General features: G+C 38.7%; 1 protein-coding gene, 1 non-coding gene and 1 pseudogene across 4 annotated transcripts; 1 reads left to right on the top strand and 2 right to left on the bottom strand.

The window, feature by feature from the left end:
- The first annotated feature begins 2,375 nt into the window (after positions 1-2,375).
- On the top strand, positions 2,376-8,766 carry LOC137726733 (putative CoA ligase CCL6). Of its 3 annotated transcripts, XR_015963015.1 has the most exons (20): positions 2,380-2,641; positions 2,951-3,014; positions 3,145-3,234; positions 3,463-3,519; positions 3,697-3,745; positions 3,922-3,998; positions 4,229-4,268; positions 4,358-4,452; positions 4,558-4,722; positions 5,362-5,472; positions 5,565-5,652; positions 5,743-5,809; positions 5,888-5,963; positions 6,038-6,155; positions 6,442-6,687; positions 6,836-6,975; positions 7,155-7,337; positions 7,429-7,548; positions 7,697-7,833; positions 8,632-8,766. XR_015963015.1 is itself a non-coding variant. In XM_088694801.1 (19 exons), exons 1-19 carry the CDS (start codon positions 2,499-2,501, stop codon positions 7,742-7,744), a joined length of 1,977 nt encoding a protein of 658 aa, XP_088550927.1. In that variant the 5' UTR covers positions 2,380-2,498; the 3' UTR covers positions 7,745-7,908. The 3 variants fall into 3 exon arrangements, 1 of the variants encoding a protein (XP_088550927.1); XM_088694801.1 differs by lacking the exon at positions 8,632-8,766 and having other exon boundaries at positions 7,697-7,908; XR_015963016.1 differs by lacking the exons at positions 7,697-7,833; positions 8,632-8,766 and having other exon boundaries at positions 2,376-2,641; positions 6,836-6,913.
- Positions 2,823-2,896, bottom strand: TRNAI-AAU (transfer RNA isoleucine (anticodon AAU)). The gene has a single exon. It is a non-coding gene; the product is annotated as a tRNA-Ile (tRNA).
- Positions 8,767-20,198: 11,432 nt separating the features above from the next.
- On the bottom strand, positions 20,199-22,995 carry LOC137724975 (uncharacterized; annotated as a pseudogene).
- Between the last annotated feature and the right edge of the window lie 504 nt (positions 22,996-23,499).

Raw genomic sequence — 23,499 nt, 5'->3', positions numbered from 1 at the left:
GAGCTATTAATTTACCATATTCTTGAAGTACTCAACGGTACAGACGCATAGATGCAAACGAAACTAAATTTGAAGTTACGACGAAGATTTTACAAACTACGGAGCATGATGGGCGTTCTGGTAAATTCACGTTACTGGAGATATTTTTTGTATTTTCTTTGGTGACTTTAAGCTGCATGCCAAGTGGGGCCCACACCAGTCTTCGCCTCATTCCCATGTCTCCTTTCACTATCTCAGCTTCTCATTTTCTCTCCAACTCTCTTTCGGACCTTGAACTCTCTAACTCTCTCTTTCCCCTCATCTCCCTATCTCTGCTCTTCTCTGTAAACACAAAGGCAACGACATCACATTGACTCCGGCAATCTTGACGAAACCATCCATTTGCTGCAGGCCCAACAGCAAGTCACCATCAACTCTAATACTCCCTCAACAATCTCTCAAACTCTCTCTGCACTCTCCGTGCATAGTAACACCGAACCATCACCACTTGACTACTTTGGTGAGCTAGACCATCGGACCACCACCGCGCCTTGTCCTTCCCTATCTCTATTAAGCTTAGACGTGAACATCAAACCCAGACATGGAACTTGCATTGTACAGTGGCCATTGCCACTATTCATCATCTTCTCCGAAAAGTTCTCGTCGATTCTGACTAAGGTAGGCCTCGGGAACACTCCATTTCCCTTCCTATTTGATGTTTGTGGAAGATCTTAGGGTTTTGCACTTGTTTTGGTAGGGTTTGGAGATTGTAGGGACAAAGGGGAGACTTTCCCCAGTTTTCTGGGAAAGCAAAACCATGCCCATCTGACCACTTTCATACCAAATTCCCGGCCAACACCGACCATGATTGGGCTTCCAATAGGTATAGTTCGATTCCTACATTTTTGGCTTCAAGTTGGTTTTTGTATCATCAGATTTGGTTAAGAAATGAGCTAGTTTGGATATCTAAAAGTTAGGCTTGAAACCTGCAAAAACTGTAGGTTTTGTGAAGAAGGCGCGTGGGCGCGCTTGGGAAGCCACAACGTGGTGGCACATGGGTGCCAGTGCAGCCACCTTGTGGCAGGGTGTGCGGTAGTGTGTGGAGGAACTAGAGGTCCCTCCTTAGGTTTCTCGACATGCTGAATCTGAATCTGCCTTTTGTTTTCCAAAATTCGACCGTTTTAAAATAGTTTCTTTATTAGTCGTATTTACACGAAAATGCGTGTATACGTTAGTATGTTATATATTTAAATAAATGGTCTCATTTCTATGTGAAAAGCATCTCAAGGATCTTCGATGCCCGTGAGCCCGGTTTGACTTGACGACATGATTTGCGAGTGGGTCCTTTCTTTGATATATACATATATTTGTTTAGTTTCCATATATACATCTAATAATGAATTTTCTATATGACTGCCATAATTAAATTAACGTTTAAAGGAATGACGTAACGATGAGAATTAGGAAATCATTATAAATCTTACAGGATGCCTTAATTAAATTTATGGCTATGAATAATATTATGTTGACTATATTTATGACTATATTTATGTTATTTGCTTATCGTTTACTGCATCGGTGTTAGTACTTGCCCGGGCCAGGGCCAATCTTTCACGTGTATATTCACATCGCACCGTACGCTCACTTTGGATCCATTGTAGGTGCCAGTCCTGTCCTAGATTGCTATAGGCAATTAGGACTCGTATGTGATGTGTATAGTGCCAGTCTTCACGTGATTGTAGTAATAGAGCGTAAATCATTACTTCACCCAATCATGTTCATGTCAGAATACCTCTGCATGAGTTCATTGATGACATCCAATGGTTAGGTTTGGGATATCACTTTGAAAATGACATAGGAAGAGCCCTTAATAAGATATTGAACAATATTATTGATGACCAAGGAATATACCAGAGTCTCCACTTCACTGCTATCAACTTCAGGCTCCTTAGATAACATGGGTTTGAGGTCTCCCAAAGGTAAGTAATACGTGAATTTTTTGTTATAACCAAGATAATCCACAAATAAAGACATTATATATAGAACTTTCAAATGTACTTCTAGTCATAACTTGTATACAACTCATATGTATTCAGGAGCTTCACGGACGATAATAGAAGTTTCAAGGCATGGCTTTGCAAGGATGTAAAAGTGCCTCTGCTTCCCAATTTAGTATGCACCGGAGACAAAAAACAAGAAACTTTAGGGTAGTAAACTGAGATTAACCCAAGAAAAATTAAACACACCAAAAAGAAGTACTTCACCAAACTTCGTCTACCATTGTAAATGCCATGTCAGTCCTTTCTCACTAATCTACAAAACACATGCACTATACAGCTAGCTTGAAGACCCCCTCTCATAAAAGCCGATAAATAGGTTCAGATACAATTTATTGCATTCAACTGGACCAATCTCCCCCATCCATTTCTGTTTCTGGTTGTTAGTTATCACATTCACCAAAAGCCACTTCAGTTCTCATGTTTTAACTAGCTTGCTAGCTTAGTTGGGCAAAAGGGTCGATGGCTTTCGTAGTGAAGGTTGAGGAATCGAGGCCAGCTGCCGACGAGAGGCCGTCCGCTGGGCCGGCGTATTGGAGCATTTACGCTAAAGATGGTCTCATGGAGTTGCCGGAGGGGTTGGAATCTCCTTGGCAGTTTTTAAGGTACTTGCTTTTGTTTCGTGTCTTGTTAAAATTTGATGTGCGTTATGGGATCAAGGTAATGCACGTTAGATTGAGTGTCACATTTTTCTTCAGAAAGGCAGTTGTTGTGAAAAAATGGACAGATAAGTCAACTTTCTCAGAAAAATGTAGAGGAAATCATCTTAAAAAAGTATTAAAAAAGTGGCCCATGCAGGTCTCAAACCTGCGACCTTCGCGTTATTAGCACCACGCTCTAACCAGCTGAGCTAATAGGCCATATAACAGGCTATAATTATTAATAAGTACATGAAACTCTGGTCTAACTTGCAGTGACTCTGCCAAGAAGTATCCAAACAACCCAATGCTTGGGCGGCGCGAAGTCACAGACACAAAGGTAAAGCTTCCATTTGAGCGAAAATAGCACCAACGCATTGAAACCCATGACCTAATCTTTCCGACTAAGATTACCAAAACCCAATTTTCATTTTTTTTTTTTTTTTAATTTTTTATACTGGAAATGGCAGGTGGGTCCCTATGTGTGGCTTACGTACCAAGAAGTTTATGATTCTGCCATTCGGATTGGTTCAGCCATCAGAAGCCGGGGTGTTAATCCTGTAAGTTGCATGCCATTTACTGTAGAGCTCAGACACTAATCACTTAGTAAGTTAATACAACGCTAATTATGAATTTTATATGGTTTAATATGTTGATGTGATCCATAGTTTGCCTTTGGACTAATACTGTTACTCGAAGTTGACGTAAAAATGGCAGTGACAATTATTAAAAGAAAAGGAACCAAATTTAAGTTTGGTTTTATTTTTCTCCCTCAAAAATGTTTACAGGGGGATCGTTGCGGTATATATGGATCAAACTGCCCCCAGTGGCTTACTACAATGGAGGTAACGCTGTATTTCCTGTCTTTGTGATTGGATCTTCGTGTCTATGCATTCCATGCCTTGAAATGCTTGTTAATATTGAGATCGAATTTTGTGACTGGTTGAGTAAATTTTCCTGATTTTGGTGACTGGATGTGACGTTCTGCGGTAATGCTTATATGTTTAGTTCCTGTTTTATAGGCCTGTAATAGCCAAGCCATAACATATGTTCCACTCTATGACACGCTTGGTATGTTTTTCCTTCTCTTTCTTCTATAGAACTCGGTGTGTAAATCACCATGACTTTCTGAATACCTTAATATTTTCTTCGTTAATATCATTTCCACGGGCAATTAGACTTTGATGATGATGATTGATTTTGATTAAATATAGCCGATTAACTTCACACGGTTGTTCAAGTTACAGGTGCAAATGCAGTTGAGTTCATCATCAATCATGCTGAAGTTTCAATAGCTTTTGTTCAAGACAACAAACTCCCTTCTGTAAGTTTGCTTTCCATCTATTTCCTTAAGTACAAATGTTCAAGGCTATCGATGTCATATACTTTGGTACTAAAAGCATCCTAATGCAACACTGTGGTACCAAAACCTCAGATTTAATACTTTGACGACCGCCTTGCTTAATTTCCCAATACATGTGGTATTTTGTTTGAATTTCAGTTTTTTCTCTTGATTTCTTAACGTTCTTGCTCATACGGTAATGCTTTGTGAAGGTTCTGTCATGCCTTCCAAATTGTTCTACCAATTTAAAAAGTAAGTCATATTCTATTCCCTTAAAGAGTTGGAATTTGTGGTGCAACTGCTGCAGATTGTAACTCATTTATGCATTTTTCTTTTTGCAGCAATTGTCAGTTTTGCAAATGTTTCTAGCACTCAAAAGGAGGAAGCTGAGGGACTAGGGGTATCTTGTTTTTCTTGGGAGGAATTCTCTCAGTCGGTAAGTTGTTTATGCTGTCTTTCTAATGTAAATCCCTTCGCTGGTAAAGGATTCGCCAACTTCATTTTCAATAATGTAAAATGACCTCTTCACTCCTTTTCTCAGGGAAATGCAGATTGTGAACTACCTCAGAAACGGAAGACTGACATTTGCACAATAATGTATACAAGTGGAACAACTGGAGAACCAAAAGGTGTAATTATTAGTAACGGAGCAATTCTCTCAGAAGTATTGTCTGTGGAGCAACTACTTTTTCTAACAGATAGAGTGGTAAACAACTGAGCACACTAGTTCTTGGCCTCTTTAAAATATATCTCTGGAGTTTTCAAATTAGTGATTTTTCTACCTCTCAAAGTTAAATTAGAAAAAAGGGAGGATAGCTCCTGCCACTTTTCATGCTTATTTTGGGTGTGATTTGGTGATGGGCGTTTTGAGTAGTTATATCATCACCAGGTTCTTCTCTGCCTACGCTTGGTCATGAACTAACGTATACTAACATCAATGTATGTGATGTTTATGTTAGTAAAAGAAAATTATTTATTTTGCTAAAGAATTGCTTCTCATGTAAGTTTTTGGTGTTCTGTTTTCCCAATGCCAATATCGAGCTCCTTCTGTTTCCTGCGTCAATACATCGTGAATGAAGTTATATTCTGAAATAAAAGTTCGGGCCATTATTTGTGGTCAAACCCACGTGGTGCCTGTTTAGTAATATGTTGCTAAGTAAGTCGTCCCGTACTTGAACCTAGACTGCTTCCCCTGCCCATCCCAATGCCACTCAAGGGTGCTCATTTGCAGAAGCTTCCCTTTTCCGAGTTCTGTGACTACAATATGAGATCAAAATTATTTCCTTTTGCTAATCATAGTGATTGACACTAAAATACTCATCTCATGAAATAAATTCTATTACAGTGTACGGAAGAAGATTCATATTTTTCCTTTCTTCCGTTGGCCCATATATATGACCAAATAATGGAGAGCTATTGCATCTACAAAGGGTCCTCAGTAGGCTTCTGGCGAGGAGTAAGTATATAAGACTCATATCTTTCTAAGTTTTCTGATTTCTTAAATTTCTGTAACTTGTTTCTAAAGTGTTTTCTTTCTTGAGCTTGCAGGATATCAAATTTCTGCTCGAGGACCTTCAGGAACTAAGGCCTACTATGTTTTGTGGGGTGCCTAGAGTGTATGATCGCATATATTCTGGTAAAATGTACGTCATACTGATTCAGCCAAATTACCGTCTTTCGATTTTTCTTCTATTCTAAATAGTTGGCTTAAGCTTTGTGCTCACAGGTATTGTTAACAAAGTTTCATCTGGGGGTGTATTGAAGAAGACATTATTCCAATATGCTTATAACTAGTACGGTCATGATAAACTCCCCTTTTTCGTTTGCATTTGCATTCCTCCAATAAAACTAATGAAAGATTTCATTGACAGCAAGTTGGCGAATCTGGAAAAGGGTCTCCCACAAGAAAAAGCAGCACCTCTCTTGGACAAACTTGTCTTTGATAAGGTCTGTCGTTGCATCCTTCACCATTCCATTCTGATATAGCTATTAACATTCTAACAAATTGTTACTTGTGGTAGATAAAACAAGTATTGGGGGGACGAGTTCGTCTATTGTTGTCTGGTGCTGCACCTTTGCCTAGGCATGTGGAGGAATTTTTGAGGGTCACCAGCTGCAGCACTTTATCCCAAGGATATGGTATGGTTGATTGCATATCTGCTCTATAGCATCTAAGAATGATATAAAGATCGTATGAATGGTGCTGCTAGAATCTAATTGACTAATCGACGTAGGTTTTATGGTGACCTTATTTTTAACTGCAATGGAAAGAAAAAATCATTGACCTAAATGAGTTCAATCTCTTCTTAGTCATGTTTTGAAAATTCAGTGATGCGAGCTTCTACTCATTCGCAGTAGTTTATAAAAGTTCCCTTGAAAATGAAAATGAACCTTCCATCAAGTTGCTAAACTCATTTACATGTAGGCCTTACTGAAAGCTGTGGTGGCTGCTTCACGTCCATTAGCAATGTTTTTCCTATGATCGGAACTGTCGGTGTCCCTGTCACAACTATTGAAGCAAGGCTTGAGTCAGTGCCGGCAATGGGATATGATGCACTTTCCAGTGCGCCCCGTGGAGAAATTTGCCTGAGAGGAACAACCTTGTTTTCTGGTTACCATAAGCGAGAAGATCTAACAGAGGAAGTCCTTATTGATGGGTGGTTTCATACAGGTAAATTCTTAAACGGTCGGCCATAAAGTAGTCACTTGATGCCCAAGCTTATGTCTTGTTGTTAAGATGTCAGCACTGGACATCTTAGAAATTCTTGTTGATCACTGTATTGAACTGAAAAGTTATGGTGATTTTGATTGCATTTCAGGTGACATTGGAGAATGGCAGGCAGATGGATCAATGAAAATCATAGATAGGAAAAAGAATATATATAAACTATCGCAAGGTGAATATGTTGCCGTGGAAAACATTGAAGGCAAATACTTGCAATGTCCTCTTATCACATCGGTATGTTGCTAGTTTGCTACAGTCAGTGCATGTTAAATTATTTCTATACATTGGAACTCACCCCGTATTTGCCTCAATATATGAGTTTGTATTTGTTGGTCTTTTTAATTTGTGAGACCTCCGTTGTGTTTGTTTTCTAAATTCGTTGATGTATATCTTGACTTTCCTCTGGTCGACAGATTTGGGTTTATGGGAACAGCTTCGAGTCATTTCTTGTTGCTGTGGTGGTCCCTGACAGTAAGGCAATGGAGCATTGGGCAGCAGAGCATCACTTGACTGGTGATTTCAAATCATTATGTCAAAACCCGAAGGCAAGAAAGTACATTTTGGATGAGCTCAATAGTACTGGTCAGAAACAGCATGTATGTTGATAATATTTCACCCAATTCCCTGTAGCCAATTCCATTACATATATATATCAATACTCATCGAATTCGGAACACATTCCTGCAGCTTCGAGGTTTTGAGCTGTTAAAAGCAGTTCACTTGGAACCGAATCCCTTTGACATGGAGAGGGATCTCATAACTCCAACATTCAAACTGAAGAGACCACAGCTGCATAAATATTACAAGGTATGTATGCCGCCTTGTCTCTCTTTCTCAAACATGTCATGACTGGTGGCACCTTGAAGTACAAGGGCCAACCAGTTTTCGAAACACAATCCGCTCCATAACTCCCTGTCAAGCAAATACTAACATATTTTTGGAATATCATATGCAGGACTGTATCGATAAACTTTACAGTGAAGGAAAGGGAGCAAGGCCGTGACAGCAATGTATACCATTTAGAAGAACTATGTAGAATAATGGCTATCTGCTACCCACAGAGACTCTGGACATGTCGGCTCCCCGTCTAAAGTTAGTTTGCGTGTATTCTAAACATAATATGAAAGTTCTGAATTGAGAAATCATATTGATCACAGTTTCAGTTTGCGTCCAATATTGCACACAGACGCAGAAATGCAATATGCATTTTAGAGCACCTTCAGTCCTTCCCTATAAATATCAGATATTTGACGAGTGTGAGATGCTTCCTTCCCAAACCATATATATGCATGTGGAACTAGGGGTGAGTGGCTATTGGTTTGATTCGGTTTGACACGAAAAATATAACTGAATCAATCAACCTTCAACATTTCGGTTTTGACAATTACCACCATCAAAACCAAACCAACGCAAATCATTGTTAACCGGTTTGATTCGGTCGGTTTAAACCTATTCCAACACACCAATAGAAACTTTTATGCAACCGATCCAGCTGTAGTCTTGTTAGTTTTTCTCAACTTTCTTAACCCCCAACCGCCTACAACTTTTAACGAGGAAAAATTCTGCAACAAACCAAGTCTTTGAGCTGTGTACTAGGTACCATTTCCAACACTTTGAGCTAGCCTGCAGCTTTGTATCACGGTTGCTGTTAAGGAAAGTAAAATCAGTTGATTCTCTATTATGGTGATTTGCTTGTATCATGGAAAGTCAACTAATATTGATTCACCTTCCATTCTGTACAAATGCGTAAACTAGGAAACAATTTGTATAGGCTTTAATTTAGGATCTGATAGGAGCATATTTAGACGACTTAGTTAGCTTGTTTTCTTATATTTATGTTGTTAGTTCATAGTTATTTTAGTATTATAAGCTATTTTCGTGTGTTTATAGGTTCATATGGTTAATGAAGCAAAAAGGTGCATTTTGGAGCAAAATTGGACTTGGAATGGATAGCATATGCTTGGAGCAAAAGGAATGGACGAAATTGAAGACCTAAAGATGTTAGGATTCCTAATCAAAGAAGGATTCCTAATCAAAGAAGGATTCCTAATCAAAAGAGGAATCCTAGTCAAAGAAGGTTTCCTACTTGAAGTAGGAAAGTTAAGCCAAGGTTTCCTATTTTGGTTTGACCTTTGCTAATCCTAAAAGCCCTATGTTCCAGCAACATTGAAGGAGTCTCATGCATTTTAGGACACAAAACAAGCCTTCCTTGCACACTTATGGTCCTTGTCGTGGCACACATCACATTCTACTTCCTTGCCGTGCAAGGGAAGTACCTATTTCCTTAATTTGTGTTACAAAATCACATTCCTATTTCACCTTAGTTAGCCGCACCATACTTACCAATTCTTTCCTAAATCCTTGCCTAATTTCAGCCTTAAATCACATTCCCTTTCATACAATTTAATGCCGCAAGTTTCCTTCCCTTTTTCCCTTGGATTTCTGATTTCAAGTCTCATTTTCCTTGTGGATTTGGAGTCTAATCCTTTCCTAAACTATGTAATAAAACTTAGGATTCTTTCCTTCAAATAAATACCAAGAGCTGCACCCTTATTCTACCCTAATCACTCTCTCACACAATCAGCCATCCTTCATCCTGTCTCCCAACCTTTGCCGCAGCTTTGTACCATTCTTCCACCATTCATACACTTCCATACCTTCACCTAAACACCCATACACCATTCCCAACCTTTGCCGCACCCCCCCTACCAACCTAAATCCATCTATAACCCAGAAATCCATCCAAAATCACCCAAGAACTCTTGTGCCGCATCTTTGCAAGGAAGAAGAAGAGAAGAAGAAGCCTTGGACATTTGTGCATTCAAGTTGGAGTGTTGGAACGTTTTTAGGTGTAATCTATCTTTTGTTTTCAATGTTTAATTCAATTTTCCCTTATTTTGTTGTGAACATGAGAGGCTAAACTCGTTTTAGCTAGGGGAGGCTTTGAAACCATGATTATGTTCATGATATGAATTGATTAATTCCAGTTGTGATTTTATAAATTGTGAATGCAATTTACTTAACCGTTTGATGGATAACTTATTCTTGTATGTTGATTAGGGAGGCCTACTTGATTTGCATGCTTGAATTTGGTGCTAGAATATAAGGGAGTTTCACATAATCGTCACAAACTTATATTCACAAGTAGTTAAGGTTTTCACAATCATGTTAAGTAAATTCCTAGCACGAGTATCATGATGTCATAGTTACAAGTGCTTTGTCAATACTTATGATTTTCATTGAACGTAATGATCTTTGATTGTATTTCTATTATAATGTCATGTAGGGAACTTTTGAAGAATGCTTTGGGTTGTCGTATGACGTCATCCAATCCAATTACTAAAGGAAAATCTGAGGGTTAATTAGTGATGTCACGGTTAATCTGGGGTGTTGAGGTTCATGGTTTATCGAAAAAGCAACTGGAAATCAATTTGTGTTTGAATGTATCAAGTGTGGAAAAGTATCCTCTAGCTATCTAATCATCCATTGTTTTTCTCAAATTCGTCCAAATTGCATTTAAGTCTTTTAGTTACTTATTTTTACATTATTTTCGTCCAAAACCCAATCCCTTTTACTTACTTGTTTCAAATCTGTCCTAAAGTGTGTTTTTGAGTATTTTGAGTCAAAACCAATTCTATTTTCGTCCAAATTGAGTCCTAGAGTCTAGTTTGAGTCTTTTTGATTGTTTTGTGTTGTTTTGAGTCATATAAGTTTAGTTAAGAGTCTTTTGAGTTTGTTTAAGTGTTTTGAAGCATATTTTTGTATCTTTGAGTTAGTTTTCATTAGATTAGCAATCCCTCCTAATCCCCGCCCTAGAACGATCCCTACTTATATCTATACTACAATTGTCAAAAAGAGGGTTTAATTTGAATGTTATTATTTATCACATCAGGATCGTGCTTAGTCTTTGTATTGTATAAAACTCCTCTGTAACTATTCAATGTATATTCATTTTTTCAGCTAATATCAAAATTTACATGGCATCAGAGCCTAAGCGCTCCTGATACCTAAAACCTTAAACACCATCCTTTGCATCACCAACAACCATGGCACCCACTGAAACCCCAGCTAAGTCTGCGGTTAACAAATATGAAGATCCCAACGATCCTCTCTATCTCCATCACTCCGATCAACCTGGAGCAGTACTTGTTACTCACCAATTGGATGAAGAAAATTATAGCACCTAGAGTCGTGCCATGACCATGGCTCTCAGCGTCAAAAATAAGGAAGGTTTCATCAACGACACTATTTGGAAGCCGTCGGCAACATCAACCACAGAACTCCAACAATGGACCCGCTGCAACAACCTTGTAAAATCATGGCTTCTTAATTTGATTCCAAAAGACATTGGTGCAAGTGTGATTTGTAATGAGGGTGCCTATGAAATTTGGACAGAATTGAAGGAGTGGTTTTCACAAGGGAATAACGTTCATCTCTTCCAAATTGAACAAGAAATCCATGCTTGTACGCAGAGTAGCATGACCATTGGTGCTTACTATACGAAGTTGAAAAGTCTTTGGGATGAGCGAGATATAATATGCTCCATCCCCACTTGTACTTGTGGTACAGTGAAAGAGGTGTTGCAATTCCACCAAAACCAAAAGACCATGAAATTTCTCATGGGACTTAATGAGGCCTACGCTGCAGTTCGAGGGCAAATCTTGCTCATGGACCCTCTTCCCGTCGTCAACAAAGCCTATTCGCTCATTCTTCAAGATGAAAAACAACAAGCTATCTCAACCATTAAGGCACCAATTACTGATGCTACAGCCTTTGCTGTTCGAGACGACTCGCATAATTCTGGGAGAAGTTTTGCACTAAAGAACTCTCACTTGAAGTGCGAGCGTTGCGACAAAATTGGGCACACTTCAGACACATGCCAAGCACATCTCCAATGTGATTGTTGCGGCTGGAAAGGCCATACCATAGATATGTGTCGAAAGTTAAAGAAAGCAAACTCCACCGATGTTGGTGGGAATGCCGATCACCAGGACCGCAAAAACCATGCTCCCAAGGCCAATCACGTTGAAGTCAATTCAAAAGCAGCACCCCCTCCTTCCTACAGTCTTACAGCGGCACAATACCAAAATCTCATGACTCTACTTGAGAATAATAAACTCAGCTCCATGGCCAATCATGTTGGGACTACCTCTGCTATGAGCAACCTCTCAAGTAAATCCTTTTGTGCATCTGCTTTCAATAAAGGCAGGAGCTGGATATTTGATACTGGAGCCACAGATCACATGGTTTGCTCACCAAGCTTGCTAACAACGAGTACTCCAGTTGTTAACCGGCAAGTGCATCTTCCCAACAATGCATTTGCTGCTGTCACACATATTGGCAGCATTCGTTTTTTAGAGGATCTTGTGTTACATGATGTGCTTTGTGTTCCATCTTTCAGATTGAATCTTATATCTGTTAGTCAGCTTGCAAAAAGATCTTATTATTTTCCTACATTCACTGATAAGTTTTGTATTCTTCAGGACCAACGATCGGGGAAGATGATTGGGATGGGAACTGAACGAGACGGACTATACTACCTTGATACTACGAGGAAAACCGAGTGCAACTCTGTTACAACGTCTATCACCACTTCACCTCACCTTTGGCATCAACGTCTTGGTCACATTTCTAATAAAAGTGTTCGTGCTATATCTCATTTTGTTAAAGATTTGAACTTTTGTGATATCAATGACTGTTCAATTTGCCCATTAGCTAAACAGACTCGTTCTCAGTTTCTTGTAAGTGTTATTAAAACTCACACACCTTTTGAATTAATTCATGTTGATATTTGGGGAGGCTACCATGTCTCTACTATCAACGGGGCACGTTACTTCCTTACGATTGTCGATGATTATACCCGTTGTACATGGGTTTATTTATTGCATCATAAATCTGACACACAACAATATCTCACCATGTTCATTAATCTCGCCGAAACACAATTCTCTTCCAGGGTTAAAACAATCCGTAGTGATAATGGTCCTGAATTCACAATGGCAAAATATTATTTTGACAAAGGGATCATTCATCAAACCAGTTGTGTCTCCACTCCACAACAAAATGGAGTAGCAGAGATGAAGCATCGACATCTCCTCAATGTTGCACGAGCCTTACTCTTTCAAGCCAACCTTTCAAAGAAATTTTGGGGGGATGCCATCTTAACTGCCACCTACCTCATCAATCGAACTCCTACGCCTCGACTTAATCGTAAAACACCATATGAATTACTTTTTCGCAAACAGCCCACTTATAATCATTTGCGAGTTTTTGCGTGCCTATGTTATGCCTCCATACATCATCATTGCCCTACAAAATTCGACGCTCGAGCCACATGTTGCCTCTTCTTTGGGTATCCATATGGTAAAAAGGGTTATTGGGTTTATGATCTCTCAACAGGTAAAATATTTGTCTCTCGTGATGTACTATTTCATGAAAATATTTTTCCTTTTCCATTTTCCGCTGCTGATTCCTTCCTTGTGCTTCCTCACACTCAAGCATCATTTTCTGACGATACCTTTCTTCCACCTTCTCCCATTGATTCTCCATCGTCCAGGACTCATGACACTTCTGAGGCACCTTCATCTTCGCCTTCTTCTATTACCTTTTCTTCTCCCACGTCTTCTTCTTTGCCACCAACAACACCATCTTCACCTAATGCACCAAATCCTTGCTCCTACCCAACACGTGGTACACAGGTACCTGGTTATCTTCGTGAATATCATGTCGGTATGTCTCTCCCTTCACGGACTTCTCCCTCATCTAACTTGGCGTTGGCTAGAACTACAGGTATTACTTATCCATTATCTAATGTGCTTTCATATAATCGGTTATCACCCAAGCATCGTGCTTTCACTACTGCCATTTCAGTTGAAAATGAGCCTTATTCATACTCACAAGCAACATGTGATCCTAAATGGCGTGCTGCCATGCAACAACAGTTGGTTGCCCTTGCAGCAAATGGAACATGGTCTCTTCCAATGTTACCTCCAGGAAAGAAACCAGTTGGATGCAAATGGGTGTACAAGATCAAATTCAATCCTAATGGGACCATTGAACATTATAAAGCCCACTTGGTTGCCAAGGGTTATAAGCAAATTGAAGGCTTGGATTATCGTGAAACTTTTGCCCCAGTTGCAAAACATGTTACTGTTCGTCTTCTTCTGGCCATCGCCTCTACTTAACATTGGCATCTTCATCAACTTGATGTAAACAATGCCTTCCTACATGGTGACCTTGAAGAAGATGTGTACATGTTTCTCCCCCCTGGATTCGGATGAAAGGGGGAGACAAGAGTGTGTAAACTTCACAAATCATTGTACGGACTCAAGCAAGCTTTTCGTCAATGGTTCATTAAGCTTTCTCAGTCCCTTAAACAAGTTGGCTATCAACAATCCAAAGTGGATTATTCATTGTTCATCCGATCCAGAGGTGATAGAGTCACTGCTCTTCTTGTTTATGTAGATGATGCTATTTTGGCAGGTAATAATCTACAAGATATTGAAGACACTAAGTTGTTTCTAAAGAAACAATTTAAGTTGAAGGATCTTGGCCAACTAAAGTACTTCCTCGGCATAGAGGTGGCTCAATCTAAGGAGGGCATTGCACTCTCTCAATGGAAATATGCTCTTGAAATCCTTGAGGATGCTGGATATTTGGGTGCAAAGCCAGCTCACTTCCCTATGGAACAAAATTTGTCTCTTAGTAAAACTGATGGTGATTATATTAGTGATCCTTCTTTATATCAAAGGGTCGTTGGGCAACTTATTTACTTGACCATCACACGTCCTGATCTAGTATATGTAGTCCATATCCTAAGCCAATTCATGGACAAGCCACGAGTTCCACACATGGAAGCAGTTTATCATGTCTTGTGCTATATTAAACATGTGCCAGGCCAAGGAATTTTTCTTTTTGCTGCTAGTCCAATCCAACTGAATGCCTTTTGTGACGCAGATTGGGTTCGATGTCGTGACACTCAAAGATCTATTACTGGATATTGCATTTTCCTTGGCCAATCATTAGTTTCATGGAAAACTAAGAAGCAAACTACAGTAGCACGATCAAGTGCGGAAGCCAAATATCGATCCATGGCTACTAGTTGTTGTGAAATTACTTGGTTGAAATATATTTTGTAGGACTTGGGCATCAAACATCCTCAACCTGTCAAGTTATATTGTGATAATCAAGCGGCTCTGTACATTGCTTCAAACCCAGTCTTTCACGAGCGAACAAAGCATATAGAGATTGACTGTCATCTTATGCGAGAAAAGATTCAAAACGGAATGTTCAAGACAGCTCACATATCTACATCATAGCAGCCAACCGACATCTTCACAAAGTCATTAAGCTCTGGGCAATTCACTACTTTACTTGGCAAGTTGGGAATCATTGACATACATTCCAACTTAAGGGGGAGTGTTAAGGAAAGTAAAATCAGTTGATTCTCTATTATGGTGATTTCCTTGTATCATGGAAAGTCAACTAATATTGATTCACCTTCCATTCTATACAAATGCATAAACTAGGAAACAATTTGTATAGGCTTTAATTTAGGATCGTGCTTAGTCTTTGTATTGTATAAATGCCTCTGTAACTATTCAATGTATATTCATTTTTTTAGCTAATATCAAAATTTACAGTTGCAGCAAACAATTTGGAGTCCATAAATTACCTCTTCATAGAGATATGAAGTATTTCTGAGCTTTAGAGGTGAAGATACACACTACAACTTTACGGATCATTTGTACCACATTTTGGTTCAGAAGGGGATCAAAACCTTCAGAGATGATAACGAGCTTCCAAATGGAGAAGAAATATCGCCTGCGCTTCTCAAAACAATTGAGGAGTCAGCACACTTTGTCGTCGTATTTTCTGAAAATCATGCATCATCAATGTGGGGCTTGGATGTGCTTGTGAGGATCCTTCAGTGTAAAGAGTATTCGAAGCAACAAGAAGTTTGGCCATTTTCTACAAGGTGGATCCCTCTGAAGCATGGAATCAGATGGGCAGTTTTGGTCATGCACTTGCTGACCACGAAGGCAACTTCAAGGGGAATATGGACAAGGTACAAAAAATGGAGGAGAGTTCTCACAAAAGCTGCAAACTTGTCTAGTTGGCATTTTTCGGACGAGTATATATGGTTTCTAACACTATTATTTAGCTACCCTTTCTGGTTACATAATTTATTCAATCTGAGAGCGATTTGTAAACTATAAGAAATCCTACATACTAAAACCCATTTTTCAGGGGCACTGTTGATGACCACTGGCTGGACGATTTTGCCCCTCTATTTTCTATCCCTTTACCTTGCTATTTCTCATCTGTACAGTCAAATTGCTATTTGGCCCATTCGATCCACGCATCGATCATCGATAGACCCTCTATTTCGATTATACCTTCTCGATTTTTCTCTTGGTTCCTGCTGTTCTCTCACAGATCTTTCTTCTGTTGTTCTCAAACCTGCTATTTCTCGCTTTCAGTTTCTACTGCCTCACCGATTTTGGTTGGCTTCGCACCCATCAAACAATAGAAATGATCATCGATCAACCTTTTATTTGGACTGTATCCTCTTAATTTTTGTCTCGAATTCTGTTGCTCTCTCACAGATCTCTCTTCTGTTGTTCTCGAACTTGTCCTCTCTCGCTCTCAGTTTCCGCCGCCTCACTTGAGTAACCAGAGTGCTCTTAATGTGATATAAACTAACACACAAATTAAACCCTCTTTTTTATAGTTGTAGTATATGAAAGTAGGGATCGTTCTAAGTCGGGGATTAGGAGGAATGCTAATCTACACTAATTAGACTCAAAAACAGAAAACTAGACTCAAACAACTCAAAATAAACTAAACTGACTCAATTAACACAAAACTAACTTGAATTGACTCAAAACAAGCACTAGAGAGAAGTTTGGACGAACATTAAACTAAAAAGACTCAAAATACTAAATGGGGATTTGTTTGGACGAATTCTAACTTAAAACAAGTAAATTGCAGAAACACACTAAAGGTACGAAATTGAGTGAATTAAAGGGTGAAAGGCTAGCTAGAGGGTCCTTCTCCACACATGACACAGATGCATACAAATCGATTTCCAATTATTATTCCAATAAACCATGAATGACAATGCCCTAAGTTAACCGTGAACTGCAGAAATTAACCATCAGATTTTCCTAAATTCATTGAATTGGACTCAGCAACGCAATCAAATTATTCTTATAAGTTCCCTATATGAACTGCATGATAGAGATACATATCAAAGATCATTAAGTTCTATGAAAATCATAAGCATTGACAAGGCATTCGTAACTATGAATGGTATGATACTTCTGCCATGGATTTACTTAACACAGTCATGACTAGTGACTTCCACTACTTATAAATATAAGTTCATAACGATTAGGTGAAATTCCCTTATATTTTAGCATCAAATTCATGCATGCAAACTAAGTATGCATCCTTAATCAACATACAAGAATAAGTTATCAATCAAACAGATAAGTAAATCGCATTCATGTTTTACGAAGCAATAATTGGATGTAATAAATTCATATCACATATATGTTCATGGCTTCGAATTCACCTCTAGCTAAAAAAAAAATTAGTTCTACATGTTTGCAATTAAACAAAACCAATCTAATTTAAACATTGAACTAAAACTAAGGATAGAAAGAACCAAGAAACGCTCCAGCACTCCAATGGCAGATTGCACAATCCTTGGATGCAGGGCACGGCACAAAGCTCATTCTCTCCTTCCTTCCTTGCTGCGGCATAAAGTGTGTCTTTCTGATTTTTCTCTCTAAGGCTATTTGGTGGTTTTGTGCGGGATATATGTGATGTATATAGGGCTAGGGTTCACAGTACCAATCCTTGGAGGACAAGGGTAGGGCACGCAGATTTGTATTGGAAAAAGGATTAGTTACATGGCAGAAACTAGGAGGAATAATGAAAGGGTACAACAGATTCTAGGGCTTCTAGAAAGGGGTGTTATGGCAAGTCTCTAGAAGGACAAAGGATAAGGCATACGACACCAATCTAGGGCAGAGAATAGAGCTTCTAGAACCAGATATTTGGGTGATTTAATGTGAAAAGGAGTCTCCTTTGCAGCTAGAATTAAGGTAGGATAAGATTAGGTTAAGATAAGATAAGATAAGGCTTGGATAAGATTTGGATAATGTTCCTTCTTTTTAGCTGATTCCTTATCTTCAATGTCTTGAATTATGTCTTCCAGATTTGTAGCACATTCCTAGCCTCTTTTGATCTTCAAAAACGTCCATCCACCTTGCTCCATGCATGTGCTATCCATTCCAAGCCCAAAACTACTCTAAAAAGCTCCAAATTGCCTTTTCTTGCCAACTTTGCCATTTGGACCTACGAACACACGAAAATAGCTTAAATCACTATAGTAAATAGAAACTAACTAAGTAGATGCAAGGAAATAGGCTAACAAAGTCGTATAAATATGCTCCTATCAAATTCCCCCACACTTAGATTTTGCTAGTCCCTGAGCAAAACAAACCTTCCAACAATTGCCTCAGGGATTTCCAATGAAACATGACATGTTAAAAATCACTAGTCCCACAAATTTTAGCCATCCTTACTCTTGAGTATACACTTAACCGCAGCCACCACTCACTAGCCCGTATTTAATCAATTAAAACAACATTTTTAATGTAGTAACATGCCTTAGAGAATCCCTTAATTCCTCACTGGATATACTCTCTATTTTCACACAGATTTTCTGACTACATTCCCTATTCTAGGTATATGTGAGAAGATTGATGTAAACATGTAGACTAGCACTCACATATATTATAACAAAGAAGGCACTTTCTGGAATTATTAATATAACATGTGTATGATCTCATGAACGGAATGCCACTACTTAGAAGCGAGAACCAGGGATACCATATGCTTGTACCAATTTTAAACTCCACATATTGAAACACATAACAATCAAGATAGAAGTCTAAGGGTTGTAACGGGGCTAAGGTATTGGCTAACAAAGAAAGGTAATGATAAACAAAAGTTCTTAAAGCGAAGCATAGTGATGACATAACACTTAGAATTCACTTTTGAATGCAAAAATTAACTTTAAACACGAAGGGAAGATTCACACATCACTTAGGGCCATATTCAAACTTTTGGACCCTTTCTTCAACAACCAATGCTTGTGAGTTCATTCTCACTTATTTCTCAACTCTTCTTCTTTCTTTTCTCAACTTTTTCTTCCTTTTCTTTCTTTTTTTTTTCATTTTCTTTATTTTTTTATTTTTTTTCCTTTTGTGCTCTTTTCTTTCTTTGGCACACAAAATGTACATCCTCATAGATTTCCAACGAAAAACCTTCCCCTACACTTGTTTTTCTGCAAATTGTAGATCAAAAGGAATTCCCTCTAAGTTATGCTCCATTATCCTTTAAGAACAAGGGTATGGATAGTCCTATTCTAGGCTTGGTAAGGATAATGTGGCTAACAAAGAAAATAGGCTAAGTAAGGCTTAACGGGGTTAAACCTACAATACAAATGCAAAGGGTAAGGCTTTTTGGCTCTGGCTTAACTAAACAACTTCCTCTTGCTATTTGTTATGCAATCAATTTTATGCTTTGAATGAAATGGGCATGAGTTCTAGTATTGGATCTATAATGATGAAAACACATTCTAAGCAGCAACCAAGCAACGAAATAATGAGATCATGCAACGACTTTAGAAAGCAAAAACATTACAGATTAATAACTCTCCAAATAAGTTTAGGCTCAAGTCTCTCAGGGTTGTAGCGTTAGTTTGAGTTTCTTCCTTCAAGCATCTTACAAAAACTGATTTTTTTTCTTTGTGTGATTACATGTGAATTTGTAAATGACAATTACAACTAAGCATAAACCAAAGAGCATATCAAACTTCCATCCATGTTTGTGAGATTCTTTAATAGTCATGCAATTAAAAACCAAATCCTCATCATTGTTTTGGAAGGTACCCTAAGACACAAACAAACAAACAAACAAAAATGACACTTTTTTGGTATTTTCTCAAGCTTTTTCGAATTTTTTTTCAAAATTTTCGGATTTTCTGTTATAGGACACATTAAAACACTTCAAAACACAATAAAAACACTTAAAAACAATGAGTAACAGCTTTTAGAAGTGATAGGTGATACAATTCAAAAATAAGTCATGGAAAGCATCTATTTAACCCCCCTCCCCTCGCCCCCGCCCCCCCCCCCCCCCCCCCCACTTAAACCAAACATTGTCCTCAATGTTTCGAACATAGACTCACACGCAAGCAATCAACAACAAAACTAACAAACATGACAATTATGGAAAAGTAAAAGCAATAAAGAGTAGGGTTAAGGGGAGCAAATCTGGTTGTAGCAGAGGGAGATTCCTAGGTCTTCTTTATTTGAATGCATAGGTTGCCTCCCAAGAAGTGCTTGGTTTAACGTATTCCAGATGGACGATACCTCCTTTTAAGCTCCATTAGGGCCCACGGCATGGAGGTGTATTTCCTCCACGACATGCTCCTCAAAGTACTCATAATAAGGATCTATGAACGGAAGGGGGTAGTGATCCTTCCTGATTGTGGCATTGAGCTTCCTAAAGTCTATGTAAACTCTCCCACCACCTTGGATTCGATTGGGTACCTGCACCAAAGAAGGTAACAACCTATTAATTGAAATGGGAATTGGAATTGGAATAGGTGGCTCACCAATATACTGTGACAAAGGCTCAGAAGTAGTAGCACTGTCAACAAATTGACTAGGGATGCTCTCGGCCAGATTCGGTATTTTGAGGGTAGTGGCGTGTTCATTGTGCTCCACTCCAATTCCCTATTCGATGGTGGTTCTAGATACATCCTTCTTAAGTGGTGTTGTTGAACGTTCCTGCCCTAAATTTTTAATCACATCTATGGAAAAACAAGAACGAACATCATTAGGATTCTTAATAGATTTAGGAACCTTGAATTTAATAATATCGCCACCAAACTCCATTGTTAGTGCTCCCTTGGCCACATCAATCTTAGTTTGGGCTGTTTTCATGAAAGGTCGTCCAAGTAAGATTGGCAATGGTGGAGAGTGGGCTGAATCTTCGATCTTAAGCACATAGAAATCGGCTGGAAAGATCAAATGGCTAACCTGCACCAAAACATCTTCCAAAACTCTTTTCGGATATGCATTAGAATGATCGGCTAATTGGATAATAACTCCATCATTTTTAAGCTCTCCTAGATTCATAGATGCATAAACAGAATAGGGCATGACTTTAATGGAAGCACCTAAATCTAGCATAGCATGTTCAAACCTTGTATTACCAATTACACAAGGGATAGTAAAACTACCTGGATCCTTGCATTTAGGTGGCAGCTTCTTTTGTAACATTGCAGAGACATTTTCACTTACATGTACCACCTCTTTCTCTCGAATTCGTTTCTTTGTTGTACAAAGCTTCTTAAAAAACTTAGCATACTTCGGAATTTGCTTTATTGCATCAAGAAGCGGGATATTGACTTGTACTTTCCTAAATGCCTCTAGAATGTCTTTTTCATTCTCTTCATTCCTAGATTGCATAAACCTGCTAGGAAAAGGCACATTTGATGGAATAGGGTTAGAAACAATTGAATTTGAACCTACCTTACTTGTGCTAGACGGCTTAGGGTCCTTAGGTGGCTGCGGCAAGGGTTGTTCTACCCTTGCTGTGGCTTTGGCATCCTCTTCTTCCTCAAGTAGCAGCTTTTTGTCCTCCTTTTGACTTGATTTGGACATTTGTGGGGTGGTTCCAACCTCTTTGCCACTTCTCAACGTGATGGCATTGGCGGTTTCAAAACCTCCTTTTGGATTTATAATGGTTAAACTAGGCAGTTTGCCTTGTTCCCTAAATTGTCCCATGAATTCCACCATCTGCCCCATTTGCTTCTTCAATTCGTCCACCTCTTTAGCTTGATTTTGTATCTCTTTGGTTTGATTTTGTATTCCCTATGTCAAAGCAGTTAGTACTTGAAGAATTTTATCATTATCTAATGACGAATCTGAATTTGGTTGGACAGATTGTGGTTAAGGTTGTGTTGGTATGAATGGCCTTTGAAATATCTCGGGGGGTGGCTATCTAAATCCACCTTGTTGTTGAGGTTGTTGAGGCTCCCTCCACTTCATGTTTGGGTAATCTCTCCAGCCCGGATTGTAAGTGTTGGAGTATGGATCATACCTTGGTTGATTTTGGCTTTGATAGCCCACGACATTGGCACTTTCCCATCCCCCATTTTGTATCAATTGAGGGCATTGATCCGAAGGGTGTCCTTGCATAGAGCACATGCTACAAGTACTTGTTCCTTGCATTTTGGATCCTTCAACAACCTCTGACACAAGACCAGTGAGATTAGCCAATTAAGATTGAATTTCGGTCATTGAACTTACCTTATTAACTTGGTGCTGCTATGGGGGGTCTCTCAGTCCAACTTCTTCGTATTGTTGTGCATTCAAGGCTCGGTTCGCAATTAAGATCTTTGCAGCAACTGGGGTTTTGTCAACCAAAGCACCACCTGCCGAAGCATCTAGCATTTGTCTTTCAATTGGGAGAAGTCCTTCATAGAAATATTGAATTAGAAGCTCTTCCTTCATTTGATGTTGTGGACATAATGCAACTAGAGTCTTGAAACGCTCATAATATGCTGGAAAGCATTCTCCTTGGCTTTGTTTAATTCCACTAATCCTTTTTCCTCAAAAGAATGACTCTTGAAGTTGGGAAGAATTTCTCTAAGAATGCTCTCTTCATGCTTTCCCAAGAAGTGACGGTTCCAGGTGCCAATTCAAAGAGCCAATGCTTAGCCTTTTCCAAAAGAGAGAATGGAAAGGTTTTCATCTTCAGAATATTCCCATCCACGTTGATTGGTGTCATGCTCGAGCATACTTCTTCAAATTCCTTAAGATGCTTGTTTGGATCTTCCATGGACAACCCATGGTATTTGGGAATGTGATGCAGCAAGCTAAACTTCAATTCGAACGCATCGGTCTTGCCTTGACCCGCCCTAGGATATTGAATGCATAAGGGCACTACATTGTCCAATCCCGAGGCTGAAAGTTCCTTGATTGTTCGATTGTCCACAGTTATGTCTTGTTCTTCCTCTTCCTCTTCTTCTTCTTCAATTTTGGATTTAGAGCTAGAACTAGGTGGATTGGGTTCTAGTCGCTTCCTCTTCCTTCTCAAAGTTCGTTCAAAATCATTGTCAAACTCTAATATATGTGCACAAACAGGTTGAGAATGTTGAGTCATAAACTAGTACCTAAAACAAAGTAAACAAAATAAAAAACACAAGAAAAGCAAAAACAGAAACAAAGGGGAGATTAGTAATTTTGCTAATCCCGGCAACGATGCCAAAATTTGATGTGATATAAACTAACACACAAATTAAACCCTCTTTTTTATAGTTGTAGTATATGAAAGTAGGGATCATTCTAAGCTGGGGATTAGAAGGGATGCTAATCTAAACTAATTAGACTCAAAAACAAAAAGCTAGACTCAAACAACTCAAAACAAACTAAACTGACTCAATTAACACAAAACTAACTTAAATTGACTCAAAACAAAATGGAGAGAAGTTTGGACGAAAATTAAACTAAAAATACTCAAAATACTAAATGGGGATTTGTTTGGACGATGATAGGAGCGTATTTATGCGACTTAGTTAGCTTGTTTTCTTGCATTTACATAGCTAATTTCTACTTGTTAGAGTGTTTTAAGCTATTTTCATGTGTTTTTAGGTTCAATTGACAAAGT

This window comes from Pyrus communis, chromosome 5 (genome assembly GCF_041283825.1).
Source record: "Pyrus communis isolate YQ-2024b chromosome 5, ASM4128382v1, whole genome shotgun sequence".
NCBI lineage: Eukaryota > Viridiplantae > Streptophyta > Magnoliopsida > Rosales > Rosaceae > Pyrus > Pyrus communis.
This window is presented reverse-complemented; position numbering and strand designations above follow the sequence as displayed.